The 15938-nt window shown below is 43.0% G+C and overlaps 1 protein-coding gene across 1 annotated transcript in view; it reads right to left on the bottom strand.

Moving 5' to 3' along the window:
- Positions 1 to 15938, bottom strand: part of arnt2 (aryl-hydrocarbon receptor nuclear translocator 2) — a 347885-nt gene that overhangs the window by 70829 nt on the left and 261118 nt on the right. The window contains exon 14 of the mRNA XM_048616062.1: positions 1340 to 1439. Within this exon, the coding sequence (XP_048472019.1) occupies positions 1340 to 1439 (100 nt within the window). The remainder of the gene's footprint in view (positions 1 to 1339; positions 1440 to 15938) is intronic.

Here is a 15938-nt window from a genome sequence, read left to right as displayed (position 1 = left end):
GATGAAACGTCTGCAATCAAACACACCGGCTCAGCGAGCAAGTCTACAACCTCATCCACAACCCGAGCTACAAATCTTCTCAAAAACTTTAAATGATCTTTGCCTGTCAAAGCTATGCTGACAATCCTTGATTAATCCTTGCCTCTTCAAATGGAGATACATTATGTACCTCAGAACTTTTTCCAATAGTTTCCCTACCACTGATATTAGACTCACTTGGCCTGCAGTTTCTTAGTTTACCCCTACAACACTTCTTGAATAAAAGTACCACATTAGATGTCATCCGGTGCTTTGGTACCCCTCCTGTGGCCAGAACGGATTTCAGAATTAATGTCAGAGATCCGGCAATCTTCTCCTTTACTTTCCACAGCAGCCTTGGATTCATTGAAACTGGGTGTGAGCACTTATCCACTTTCAGGCCTGTGAAAATCACAAATACCTCCGCTCTGTCAACGCTAACTTATGCAAATATATCACAGTCCCCTCCCTGATTTCCAAAACTATATTGTCCTTCTCTATAGTGAATACAGACACAAAGTATTCATTTAAATCTCAGCTGTAGCTTCCAGCTTCATTCACAGATTGCCACTTTGGCCCTTCATGGGCCCTACTCTTTCCATGGTTATTTTCTTGCCCCTATTGGGGAACTTGAAATCCTTTCCTAATATTACCCTACTATTTTTACACTTCTCTGAGATTTGCCTATATATGCCTAACCATCTCTCCTTGACTGCTTGAGGGAACATAGTAAACCCTCCAGCAAAGTGATTGCCCCCCCTTTGTTTTTAAGTTCGACCCATATGGCCTCGTTTGAGATACCTTCTAAGATATTGCCCCTCCATACTGCCGTATTTGACTTGTTGACCAATATTAGGACAGAACCTGATCTTTTACACCTCTGCTATCATTTTGCCTGGAGGTTCCTCAACCCAGAGTACTGAACTGACAGGAACAAAAACAAAGTTGCTGGAAAAGCTCAGCAGGTCTGGCAGCACCTGTGAAGGAAAAAACAGAGTTAACTTTTTGGGTCAGGTGGCCCTTCCTCAGAACTGATGGTGGTTGGGAAAACGTCAGTTTACATGCAGAAAATACGGAGGTCGGTGGGGTAGGGAGTAAACGACAGGAAAGAGCCCAAAGAGAGAGAAAGACAGTTGGACACACAAAGGAATTGAACTGTCAGTCCTGTCCCTCCCTCAAACTTGTCTCTGCATCAGCAATAACTTCATATCCCCATGTATTAATCAGCACCCTTAATTCATCAGCCTTACTTGTAAGACTCCTTGCATGAAAATAAATACCATCCAGTCTTGCTATGAAGCCGTGATGCTCATAAATTTACCTGAACGTTTGTCCCGTTCGCCCAGGCTGGAATGAACCTCCTTGTGAGTAGATCTGTTGGCTTCCTGCAGCTGATGCTGTGGACATTGTCTTCTTTTCACCTGTATTAGTACAATTAGGGTGGCATCTGAATTATAAAGTTAGTCATACACTGTTTACTTAATGTAAATCTGAGCGTAATTTTAGAAAATCTATTGCCACACAGCAGCTAAACAGGAATTGTGAAATTGGTATCCAAATCTCTATATAAAAGCAAACATATTTCAGTGATCCAAACATAAATCCAGGGCTATTTAAATTATTTTGCCAAACTTTTTATTCCGTTAAAGTAGATTCAATTGACTGTTCAGGCCTTTTGAAGGCCTGTCTCACATTCAGAATACCCTACATCATGCTGTGTGGCATTAACACCCATATTAAATGGGACAGACTTCAGACACATCTAGCAAATTAAAACTGGGCATCCATGAGGCACTGTAAGTTCTCACCAGCAGCAGAATTGTACTCCAACACAATGTGTAACCTCAAAGCCCGGGATATCTTCCACTCTACCATTACCATCAAGCCAACTTCAATGAAGTGTACAGCAGCACAAGGCATACTAAAAAATGAGGTGTTAACCTGGTGAAGTGATAAAAGAGGACTACTTATATACCAAACTACATAAACAGCAAGTACTTGACTACACTAAGCAATTCCAAAAAATCTGCAGATGCTGGAATCCAAGGTAGACAAACAGGAGGCTGGAAGAACACAGCAAGCCAGGCAGCATTTGGAAGGAAGGAGAAGTCAACTTTTCCGGTATTACCCTTCTTCAGGACTCACAGTCAACATTAAGAAGGGTAATACCCGAAATGTTGACTGCTCCTTTCCTCCAGATGCTGTCTGGCTTGCTGTGTTCTTCTAGCCTCTTGTTTGTCTACCTAGGTAAAATCTAAGCTTTGCAGTCTTTCTATATTCAGTCGTGACTAGTGATGGACAATCTAACAACTCATTAAAGGAGACAGCTCCACAAATATTCCCATCCTCAGCAATGGTGAAGCCCAGAACATCAGTGCAAAAGGCTGAAGCATTTATAACAACTTTCAGCCAGAAGTGCTGAGTAAAATGATCCATCTTGGCCTCCTCCAGAGGTCCCCAGCATCACAGATGTTTCAGCAAACTTAATTCACTCCTAGAAATGTCTGGAAGCACTGGATACTATAAAAGCTATGGGCTCTGACAACATCCTGGCAATATTGCTGTAAGACGTGCGCTACAGAACTTGTGACTCCTCAGATTGTGAAGCAGTCCATGTCCGAAAATAGCTAGATCTGGATAATATCCAAGTTTGGGCTGACAAGTAATAAGTAATTATTTTTTAACCCATTTATCTAATCAACCTGTTCAGAGATCTTATTATACATCTCTGGAGCAGGTGCGACTTGAACCCGAGTCTCCTGGTTAAGAGATAGGGACATGACCACTGCAACACAAGAGGTCCAAATAATATTTGCGCCACACGCAAGGTGCCAGACAATAATCATCTCCAATAAGTGAGAATCTAACTATTGCTCCTTGACATTCAATGGCCTCACTGAATACCTCATTATTAACATTCTGGGGGTTACCAGAAACTGAACAGGACTGGCCATATAAATACAGCGGCAACAAGAGCAGGTCAGAAATTTGGAATCCTGTAGCAAGTAACTCATCTCTTGACTGCTCAAAGCCTATTCACAATCTACAATGCACAAATCAGGAGTATGATGGAATACTCCCTACTTGACGAGATGAATGCAGTTCTAACCACACTCTAGAATTTTGACACAATCCAGGACAAAGCAACTTGCTTGACTGGCATCACATCCACAAATATTCATCCCTCCATCACTGACACTCAGTGGTATCAGTGTGCGCAATCTGCAAGACACACTGCAAAAATTCACCAAGGACAGCATTTCCAAACCCACGACCACTATCATCTTGAGGAACAAGGAGCAGGACAAGGAACACCACCACCTGCAAGTTCCCCTCCAAACCATTCACCATCTTGACTTGGAAAAATATTGCTATTCTTTCAGTGTTGCTGGGTTATGATCCTGGAATTCATTCCCTCCCTACCGGCAACAAATGGACTGAAGTTGTTCAAGGGAGCTCATGACCACCTTCTCAAGGACAACTATTGACTAAGCTGATTATGAAATTGTCTACTCAATAAAACGCCTGCTCCTGCCCCACCGAACTGATCTCCAACTATCTAGACTCCATTTTCTCCCCCTTGGTCCAGGAACTCCCTACCTATGTCCGTGACACCACCCACGCCCTCCACCTCCTCCAGAACTTCCAATTCCCCGGTCCCCAACATCTCATCTTTACCATGGACGTCCAGTCCCTCTACACCTGCATTCCCCATGCCGATGGCCTTAAGGCCCTCCGCTTCTTCCTGTCCCGCAGGCCCGACCAGTCCCCCTCCACTGATACCCTCATCCGCTTAGCCGAACTCGTCCTCACACTCAACAACTTCTCTTTCAATTCCTCCCACTTCCTACAGACGAAGGGGGTAGCCATGGGTACCAAGCTACGCCTGCCTCTTTGTAGGTTACGTGGAACAATCCCTCTTCCGTACCTACACCGGCCCTAAACCCCACCTCTTCCTCCGTTACATTGATGACTGTATCGGCGCCGCCTCGTGCTCCCACGAGGAGCTCGAACAGTTCATCCACTTCACTAACACCTTCCACCCCAACCTTAAGTTTACCTGGACCATCTCTAACACCTCTCTCCCCTTCCTGGACCTCTCTGTCTCCATATCGGGCAACCACCTAGAAACCGATATTCATTTCAAGCCCACCGACTCCCACAGCTACCTAGAATACTCCTCCTCCCACCCACCTTCCTGCAAAAATGCTATCCCCTATTCCCAATTCCTTCGCCTCAGCCGCATCTGCTCCCAGGATGAGGCATTCCACTCCCGTACATCTCAGTTGTCCTCGTTTTTCAAGGACCGTAACTTCCCCCCCTCGGTGGTCGAGAACGCCCTCAACCGTGTCTCCCACATCTCCCGCAACTCATCCCTCACACCCCGTCCACGCAATAAGAACCAAAAAAGAATCCCCCTCGTCCTCACGTACCACCCCACCAACCTCCGGATCCAACGCATCATCCTCCGACACTTCCGCCATCTGCAATCCGACCCCACCACCAAAGACATCTTTCCCTCCCCACCTTTATCTGCTTTCCGGAGGGACAACTCTCTCCGTGACTCCCTTGTCCGCTCCACACTCCCCTCCAGCTCCACCACACCCGGCACTTTTCCCTGCAACCGCAGGAAGTGCTACACCTGATCCGGGTTCGATTCCAGCCTTGGGTGACTGTCTGTGTGGAGTTTGCACATTCTCCCGTGTCTGCATGGGTTTCCTCCGGGCACCCTGGTTTCCTTCCACAGTCCAAAGATGTGCAGGTTAGGTGGACTAGCCACGTTAAATTGCCCTGTAGTGACCAAGGCGGATTAGCCATGGGAAATGTGGGGTTATGGGGATAGGGTGGGGATGGGTCTGGTGGAACGCTCCTCGGAGGGTTGGCACAAATTCGATGGGCTGAATGGCCTCTATCTACAGTGTAGGGATTCTGTGATTCTATGGGTGACCATGACAAATATTAACTGTTATTACTGAATATATTCATAAAAGAGATGGAAAAATTTTGAGATTTTAAAAGCATCAAGGAAAAAGCCTAGGAATATGGTACTAAGATATGCTATGATTATGCTGAATGGTGGAACAGGCCCAAAGGACTGAATGGTCTAATACTGCTCCTAGTTTCTCTTTTTCTGAGTGAAAACTCATCTGATTTTCTAATGCCCTCTAAAGAAGGAAATCTGCCACCTTTAGTTGATCTGGCTTGCATTTGACAGCAAACCCACAACAATGTGGGTGTTTCTTAACTGCACTCTGAAATAGACACGCAAGCCATTACATTCAATTAGGAGTGGGCAACAAATGCCACCAAAGCCCACATCAAATCTGCTCCAGACATTTACACATTTTCAGCATAAAAATTCATCCTGACTCAACTGACCTTCAGGCTCAAATATCACTGGCATTGGCTTCCTGGATTAAACTCTCGCGCTGATATTTGTATGTATAGCTACATTCCTTTCAGATTGTTGAGTTCAATCTCCCAGACACCTTCCTCATAGTGCCCTGACTTTACACTTGGGATCAGTCCTACTCCATTTCTCTTCAATGCTGTACAATGTTTTTGTGGCTTAATAACCAGAACCGAATCAATGTCTCAGTGGGTAATACATCTGTTATGCTGCATGCAGCCAAATCTCTCTCAACATCCATAAAGAGAATCTTCAAAGTGGTATTTCATTTGAAATCACCCCTCCAAATGCACTGTCACCAGTGTTTAACTGCTTTGACTACATGACTGAACTTTCTAGTCTCGGCATTTTCCTTAGTTGTCACAAGTACATTGGCAAAGTTAACTATCACTTTTAGACTTGATAATTCACTCTTGTTAACTGTTTAGTTGTGTCTCAATTTTTGACACAAATCTGTCACTTTATATTCATCAGTGTTAAACATCATTTTGGGTTTCCTTCATAATTACTTTGAATATTATCTTTATAGTGCTGAAGAAATGGCAATGGCATTGATGTCTGAGAGTTGTCAGGTCTTCTCTGCTTTTGAATCCACCATTCTTTCTGAATGATGCAAGTTTTATGCTGAAATGTTTCTTTTGGGGCCTGTAGGACTGCTGCTTTTCTGTCCAGGTGTGATGAAGTTTCCCATCTGCAGAAGATTTGCGCTACACTATTAGATCTTCAACCTCATTTTTGTTAAACCAGTCATAATGGGCTAAATTTACTGCAAATGGCTAAGTGTGAATTTTGGCGAGTTTCATGGAGGATTCCTCTCCATGAGGGGTGAAATTTCTCCCTCTATCTTCTGAAACCTGGCTACTGTGACATTATCTATTCACCATACCGTTATGGCATTCCACTCGTCATACTGTATTACTCGGGAAGTATTCACCATTGCTGGGAGCTCCCGGGATTCCAGGTTCCAACACCATAGTTAAAATGCAGTTGTGCACAAGGTCAAGCGCTCTCAGTGCGTGGCTCCTATAAATCCTTCCCCAGACATGGAAAACAAAGGGATACTGGCATCCCACTTTGCTGATAGGACTTGGAAGTTCCGGTGGATGGAATGATACAGAAGATGGCAGTCTTCATTCCTGTAAGATTGGCAGAGGATTCCACGTCACCAGACGGTTCCATCTTGTTCCAAGGCCACCACCTGATCAGTGTGGTTTCCACACTCCAAAGAAAGGCCAGCAATGCTGCAAGAAGGTCAATGACCTTTGATACTTTGCATAGCTAAGTGCCACAATTTTCTCTCTGTTACTCTATCTTTGTTACTGCACATAATTCACAACAAGGCTCATGGTCCCCCACTCTCACCATTGTGCAACATTCTACCTCAACTACTTAATACCACCACACTACTAACCCTCCATGCTCTCTACACTCGCTCACTAAGGACACCTCACCACCTCTTCCCCACCCACACCAGCATTGTGTCAGCTATTTTCATCACACTCAATCCTTCACTTTTGTCTCATTCCAGGAGAAAATACTCCACAACAGGGCCAAGAAAGTCAAGGTGGGCGGTAAGGCGTCCTATGAGGACAGGACCCTGACCTTGGCCAGTAAGAATCACAACCACTCGTGGTGGTTCTGAAGTACCTCTGTGTGCTGACAATCAGTATGTAATTTAATTGCATAAGCAAACACAGAAACAGCAGGCACAGTTAGAGTTTTATTGGAGGCACCGAGCAAGCTGATTCAAAGGTTGGAGCACTTAGCGAATGCTGTTTGCCTTTGACATGTGAACCTGTTTACTCCATGGATGGGTTAGTGGCTGCCATGGGGAGTCAGGTCCAGCACACTCAGAGTCTGCAGGATATAAGCACAGACCTACACCCTATCTCTTTAACCACTGGGTGTTTACTACCAATAGCAAGGTAAAAGGGAGAAGCACTGATCTCACTCCAGGTGCCTGTTGTTCATTAGGAGACAGGACCATGACAGTAGCATGAGGAATCACATACAGGCCTCCAGATCTCCACTCTGGACACTCCAGAGGTGACCAAGTGTTCCAAATCCATCTTGCTTACTAAATCCAGCCCTTTGGGAGTTCGAGCCAACGAGGGTAAGCCTACCTCTGGCCTGGACACACTCACCATTTCTGAACCCTCTAGCCACAAATGCCCCAGACTAGCCTGACAAAAACTCCAAGGCCAATAGAATCCATTTCTAGGGCAGGCTCCCTCCAGAACAGCTCTGGAGCCCAGGACTACAGCGAGACATTATTGGAGGGAAAGGAAGATGACAACCATCTGAGGACATATGGGTGAAACTTCACTGTAAATACGTTTCCACATTTGTAAATATATGTTCTTGGTAATCATAAGTTGTCTGAGTAAATGTCACTCCAGCCACAACAATAAGAATGAAGGAACACACCCTGGCCTTTCTTAGTACTACACCATGTTTAATGGTCCAAGGTATGAAGTGACTGAACCATATATAGGCTGTGAGGCCTTGGCAGATGCTTTCACTTTGACAACTAGGGCCAATGTTTCCAGGTTACAAGATTTTGCTCATGCATTTCAGCCCTTTCCTTTGCATACCCAATCATATCCCTCACTTAATATATCAAGTTGGCCTACACTTCAAACTGCTATCCCCACTGCATCCCAGCACACTGCCTCCAAACATCATAACTGAGTTCCCCAACTTCCTTCCTGCAATAGTGGCCCCGGTAGTCCCCTATTTACTTTTAGCAAACTGACCCACACACGGACAGTGGTCCAGCCCCTTGATCAACTTGGACAGATAGCCTTTGACTGATGACTGATCAGATTCCTATCTGATTTTTGGCAGCTTGCTGATTGATTTACTGTAACTCCATGGACTGCATTGGACCCACAGTGATTATCGTGGTCCATACCCCATACTACAGAGGCATGAATCCCATCATCCTGGATGTCCCAAGTGAGTGACTGACCATGCTCAAGCCCCTGGGCTGATGTCAGAGGTTGCCCTTGGCTTACTGTGTTGGATCCCCTTACTGAAAGGTATCTCCCTTAACTTGATTAAAAAGCTAGCTCCTTCCTTACACTTTGAGACATGGTTATGTGATCGATACGTGTGCACTGTATTTCCCATGCATGCTGCTGGCACCAATGTATGTGTGAGATTGACAGCACTGGGACTACAGCAACACTGTGACTGATGATTGCTGACAACTATAGCCAACAGCTTGGCTTTCTGTCTGTGCTAAAAGGCAAGGCAACACAGAGTTAGTGTGAAACTGCAAATCTGGCTGAGGGGACAAAAAACAAAAACACAAGGAAGCCTAGGCAGAGATGCTGTGAGCATCAAAGTATGAACAAAGTGAGTGAATACTAAGACAGAAAGCGAACAGCACTGAAATGCATCCTGGTCTAATCCATGAATTGGATGTCTTTCCCTGTGCACGAAGTGTCTTTGCAGCAGCATTGCATTGAGAGGTTCAAGAGCCTATGAACTGCAGCACTGACATGCAGGCCATATTGTAAGTCAACTGCAGACGGGCCATGATGCAGTGAGGCTGGTAGATGTCCAAATACCAATGTCCGTGACAGGGGGTGCGTTTCCTGAGATGTTGGTAACTGGTAGCCACTACTGAGTGTCAGACGAGCAAGTGGTGAGTTGGAATCACCAGGTAAGCACTTTGACTTTCATTTTGTTTCTTACCCACTGGGTGAAAAATGGGAAACTGCACATATATGAGGTGACATTAACTAATAACGAGATGTTAAGGCATGCTAATACATGCACATAGGCCTCTCACAGCTCATCAGAGAGATTCTCATCTTGTCAATCAACACTTGTTTGAAGAATGGGACTTCTTGCTCTTGACATCCTTACTGCTGATCTCACGCAATTTTTCCAACTTTCTTGTCAATGTCCACATTGTTCAGGGGCTGGAAAGATTGTGCTGGTACAGCTACCAAGGCCCTCTTCACAGACGCCTGTTATGGTGAACTTTCAGGTCGACAAGGGCACACTGTAGTGTGTGGTAGCTGGAGATCGTTCATGACATGCTGATTGAGAAGGGCTGCCTTAGATGAGAATTTTCTTGCAGCGTTGCTTCTCTTGCCTCCATTGATTTGAGCCAGGCTGATGATAGATTGGTTGAGGCAGTGATGGATCAGGCAGTTGTCAGAACCTGTTATGGCTCAGGTGATATGGGCATCTCTACATGGTATGTAAAAACCAAAAGGACTGTGGATGTTGTAAATCAGAAACAAAAACAGAAATTGCTGGAAAATGCTGGAAAAGTACTGGCGGCATCTGTGGAGTCATCTTTCCACAGATGCTTCCAGACCTGCTGAGCTTTTCTAGCAATTTCTGTTTTTGTTGTCTATAGTATGTATACCTCCCTTGCATAAATGATAACGTAGACGGGAGATGCCAGTGTTTGGAATGAGAACGTTGCCGTAAGGTCTTGTACTTATCTTTCTGGTGCTGCTTTTGCAAGATATGTTCATTTTATCAAAAGGAGGACTCTGTTGAAATTATCCATGGTCTAAGCACTTGTGTTCATCCCGCTGAGGGACAAGCACAGAGGTGGAGGAGATGAGGTTCCTCACTGGAGAGAATATTATGAAGAACTGTTCAAGCTAGACTCTGTCTTTGACGGTCTCATTTGGGATCATAACAATGGAAAATATATATAAACAGAAAGCTGCAACTTGTAATGAATGTTGTGATTCTTACTAAGTCTTAGTTAATCCAACAGTTACACATTCTGACTAGATTTATTAAATCATGTCTTTACAATAAAGAATTCAATTTAAAGGAAAGGTTATTAATGTAAGAAGATCTCAGAACAGTATCCATGATTTGTTGATTTAAAACATATATCTGCCAATTGGATTTGTAAAAAGGAAATTATAAATAATTATTAATCCTTTTTTTTAAAACAAAGGTGTCCTGCTACCTTTATTGATATCCCACATTAAAGAACCAGGAGAGTGAGGCTCCAGTTTCTTAAACACTATAGTTTATTCTAAACTCCAACACTACAGGTAAAATTTTACTTTACTGGGGTGTCTAACACAATATAGGTTTGCCATTAAAAAAAACTGCTTCTTCTACATTTTGGGTAATTAAATTTAAGAAATGCTTTGTTGTGAGTTTGTGAGATTGGAGGATTATAATGTTCCTTGCAATGTACTTAAAAGTTGGGAGTTTCTCAATTTATTATTCAGCGATTTTTGGAAAAATAAGTACATGCTCCATTGCATGATTAACAAACTATAGGGATTGTTACTGTTTGACAAAAGTGCGAAAGGATCAGTACCACAGGAAAACTGTGATTGTCTATTTTGTTCATTCTAGTGAAAATCAGATTATATGAAATTGGTTGATTTAAAATACATAAGTGTCAAATAGATATCTAAAAAGGAAAATATAAATGATTATTAACCTTTTTTTTAAAACAAAGGTGAAAAAGTGAGTGTATTGTTTAGCACTTCATTTTCACCATTCCAGATCACATCTTCTGATCTGTACAAAATAAAGATCAGAATTAAAAACTTGTGATCGTGAACATGACTCTGATGTTAACCGGGAGCCAGGGAGGTTGCAGGGAAGAGGTAATCAAGCAAAGAACCCGATCAGCTAACAAAGTGAATCTGGATCTTCATGGTAAGGTCTCGTCAGATAGTTGTTGGCTTTCCCAGCCAGCAGCCAGAAATCTGTATGGATAGTGAACCTGCACTCAGAAGAAAGTAACAACTCCAGGTTATCCAACTCTAGGCAGAGAAGCTGCAGATCGCAATGGGTGAGAGGTTTAAACCTTTTGCACTGTTGCTGTATATGATGTTGCAAGTTCTGCTTCCAGATCAGTCTTTGCTTTGCTTCTCTTTTACAGCTCTTGGCTGTGTCTGAGAACAAAACTAACTCAAGCAGGCATCAAAAAGATTTTAAAATTTGTACCTATATGGATATTAGGACTGATGACCCTGCATACTCATTCCATTCCAGTCAAACAAAAATTGTAATACCAAACAAACACATGAAAGTGGTTGAAGAACTGTCAACGAAAGAAGATTAAAATGCAATGCAAACAAGGAACTTTACCCATGTTGCTACATTCTTTGAAGGTTAGCATTTAACAACTTTTCTTCTGCTTTTTCTACTTGGACAAGAAACTTTAAAATTGGTTTAGACATTCAGCAATGCTGAGCAGCAGAACACAGAGTAGCCAGGGTTCCTGATCCCTGGCTTCCAGCCAAAGGAAGACTGAGGTCTTATAAGGAAATCCAGTCCCTATTCCCAACGTTATGCCAGAAACAGTGTCCTATGTGTTAGCCAAATTAAATCATAATGCTTGATAAATATGTGAGCAATACTCTAATACACTCAATTTAGAGGCACCGTCAGCAGAAACCTAATAAAGGATGTCCAGAAAGTGACAGAGGAATTGGTGAATGAAATAACCTTCAGCTGAAGTTGTGTTAGTAACTGCACTGAAGAGAATTTCCATCTGACATTCACCTATCTTTTCAAAAAAACAGAAATTGCTGGAAAAGCTCAGCAGATCTGGCAGCAACTGTGGAAAGAAATCAGAGTTAACCTTTTGGGTGCACTGACACTTCTTCAGACCATAAGTTACTGGCAGAACATAAATTACATCAGTGACTGTAAGCAATCACCACTACTAGCATACTAACAAAACATTCAGATTCCAAATAAAATAAACATTTTAGCTGTTTTTAAGATATTCAAACATTAACCTGCTGATTAAGTTCTCAATATAGAGAACCAGAAAAGACCATCCTGGATGCAGCATCTGTATATCGTGCACAAAATGAATTTGTTCTAACAATCATAAGAAGCCTTGAACAAAAACTCAAATGAAACTAGTTTCCAACCTAAAATTAGCTAATGGAGGAACCTTGGAACATCAGATATCCCACAACGTGGCAACACCAGCAGACTTTGACACACAATCCTACAGACATGCCATTTAACATAGTGCAGACTAACTGTGCATAGTTAGGAGTGCAACAGAATACCGAGGGGAGATAAGAAAACAGTTGAATGACACTCAGTTAAGCCATCACCTGTTGTCTCTCTCTAATGACAGCTGCTTCATCAATGACCTTCCTTCTATCATAAGATCAGAAGTGGGGATGTTTTCCAATGATTGGACAATAAAACCGAAAGAACTGCGGATGCTGTAAATCAGGAACAAAAACAAAGTTGCTGGAAAAGCTCAGCAGGTCTTCCTTCCTTCCCACTGACCCTTCCTCAGAACCAGACCTGAAACGTTAACTCTGATTTTTTTCTTCACAGATGCTGCCAGACCTGATAATTGCACAATGTTCAGCACCATTTGTGACTCCTCAGATGCTGAAGCAGTCCAAGTTCAAATACAGCAAGATCTGGACAATATCCAGGTTTGGGCTGACAAGTAACAAATAACATTCACGCCACACAAATATCAGCAATGAATATTATCTATAGTAGACAATCTAACCACGCCCCTTGACATTCAACACTGTTACCATTACTCAATCCCCCAATATCAACATCCTGTGGTTTATCATTGACCAGAAACTCAACTGGATTCACCAGTTAAATGCAGTGGCCAAAAGAGCAGGTCAGATGCGAGGAATACTGCACTAACTCACCTCCTGACTCCCCAAAAGTCTGTCCATCATCTACAAGGCACAACTCAGGAGTGTGATGAAAACTCCCCAATTGCCTGGATGAGTGCAGCTCAAACAACACTCAAGAAGTTTGACACCATCTAGAATAATGCAGCCTGCTTGATTGGCACCACATCCACAAATATCCACTCTCTCCACCAACTTTCAGTAACAACAGCATTATCTACAAGATGCAACACAGAAATTCACCAAAGATTCTCAGGCAGCACCTTCCAAACCCACAACAACTTCCATCCAGAAGGACAAGGGCAGCAGATACATGGGAATACCACCAACTGAAGTGGCAGTTGGAGTTTAACCCTGAAAAGTGTGAGGTGATTCATTTTGGAAGGACAAACTTGAAAGCAGAATACAGGGCTAACGGAAAGATTCTTGGCAGTGTGGAGGAGCAGAGGGATCTTGGGGTTCATGTCCACAGTTCCCTGAAAGCTGCCAACCAGGTGGATAGAGTTGTTAAGAAGGCGTACGGTGTGTTAGTTTTCATTAATAGAGGCATTGAGTTCAAGAGCCGTGAAGTTACACTCCAGCTATACAAAAGCCTGGTTCGGCCACATTTGGAGTACTGTGTCCAGTTCTGGTCACCTCATTACAGGAAAGATGTGGAGGCATTGGAAAAGATGCAGAGGAGATTTACCAGGATGTTGCCTGGAATGGAGGGAAGGTCTTATGAGGAAAGGTTGAGAGAGCTAGGGCTTTTCTCTTTAGAATGACGAAGAATGAGAGGTGACTTGATAGAGGTGTACAAAATGATCGGAGATATAGATAGAGTGGACAGCCAGAGACCTTTTCCTAGGGTGGAGGTAGCTATTACGAGGGGGCATAGTTTTAAAGTGAGTGGAGGTAGATATAGGGGAGACGTCAGAGGTAGGTTCTTTACTCAGAGTGGTAGGGGCGTGGAATGCATTGTCGCAGAGGGTAGTGGAGTCGGCCTCATTAGGGTCATTTAAGCGGCTACTAGATAGGCATATGGATGATAGTATAAGGTAGGGGTGGAGGTTAGATAGACCTTACGTTTAGGGTAAAAGTTCGGCACAACATCGTGGGCCGAAAGGCCTGTCCTGTGCTGTACTGTTCTATGTTCTATGTTACCAACTATAAGTTCCCCTCAAAGCCACTCAGCATCCTGACTTGGAACTGTGTCTCCATTCCTTTAACATCACTGGGTTAAAATCCTGGAATTCTTTCCTTAACGGCATTATGGTCAACCTACAGGACTACACTGTTTCAAGAAGGCAGCTCACCACCACTTTCTCAATGGCAACTAGAGACAGGCAATTGCTGCTGGCCAGCCAGGAACGCCCACATCCTACAAATGAATAAGAAAATAATAATGAGAGAGCAGGAAGGATGTAGACTGGACTGAAACAGGAATTTTAGACTCCACAACTAGGGAAAGTATCTTACCTGCATTTACCCTGTCTGTCCCTTTCAGTATTTTGTAAGTTTCAATGAAATCTCTCCTCATTTTTCAATACTCAAGAGAATACAGGCACAGTTTATCAATCTCTCTTCATAGAACTGTCCTTTCATTCTGAGAATAAGTCTAATGAACCTTGGTTGATCTCCCTCTATGGCAAATAATATCTTTGTTAAGGTAAGGAGGCCAAAACAGCACACAGTACTCAAAGTGCAATGTAACCAAGTGCCTCTCCATCTGAAGAACGACTTCACTGCTCCCTAATCAAATCCTTTTGCAGAAAAGGCTATCATTCCACTAACCTTGCTAATGATTTGCTGACCTATGGACAAGGACAACTGGGTCCCTTTTTACAACTATACTTTTCAACTTCTTACCATTGAGGAAATAATCTGTTCTTCTGAACAATGTGAATAACTTCACATTTTTCCATATTACATTCCATCTGCCATGTTTCTGCCAATCCACTAAGCCTGACAAAATCCTCTTGGAGCTGCTTTTTACATATTCCTCACAACACACATTCTCACTGTGCATTGTAACAGAGATGTGCAAACATTACATTTAGTCTCTACTTCCAAATCATTGTGTGAACAGCTGGGGCCCAAGTACTGATCCTTGTAGCACTTTACTAGTCACAGTAATGACCCATTTATTTCAATGCTGTTTTCTGACCTTTAGTCAATCATTAACCCAGGCCAGTACATTATCATGTGCCTTAATTTTTTTAAGCAGCTTATTATAGTGGGACTTTATCAGAAGTCTTCTGAAAGTCTAAGTATGCTACATCCATCACTATCAATTTTGTTAGTGATATTTTCAAAAAAACTCCAAGAAGTTGGTAAACATAATTTCCTACTTATCCATGCTGACTATTGATTCAATGACATCATCATCATCCAAGTATCTATTAACCCCATTCTTTATAACAGATTTAAGCATTTTCCCTACTACTGATAGAGTTATACAGCACAGAAATAGACCCTTCGGGCCAACTTGTCTGTGCCAATCAGGTTTCCTAAACTGAACTAGTCCCATTTGCCTGTATTTTGCCCATTTCTCTCCAAGCCTTTCCTATTCATGTACCTGTCCAAATGTCTTCTAAATGTTATAACTGTACCTGCTGCTACCACTCCCTCTGGCAGTTTGGTCCATAAATGCACCACTTTCTGAGTGAAACGTTGCTCCTTGGGTCCCTTCTAAATCTTTCCCCTCTCACTGTAAACCTGTGTCCTCTAGTTTTGTACTCCCCTACCCTGAGGAAAATACCTTTGCTATTCACTTTTTCTACACCTCTCATGATTTTATAAACCTCTATAAGGTCACCCTTCAACCTCCTACACTCCAGGGACAAAGGTCCCAGCCTATTCAGCCTCTCCCTATAACTCAACAGGTCTGTAGT

Source organism: Rhincodon typus, chromosome 33 (genome assembly GCF_021869965.1).
Source record: "Rhincodon typus isolate 14 chromosome 33, sRhiTyp1.1, whole genome shotgun sequence".
Lineage (NCBI taxonomy): Eukaryota > Metazoa > Chordata > Chondrichthyes > Orectolobiformes > Rhincodontidae > Rhincodon > Rhincodon typus.
Note: the sequence above shows the minus strand (reverse complement) of the source record. Positions and strands in the feature narration are given on the sequence as shown.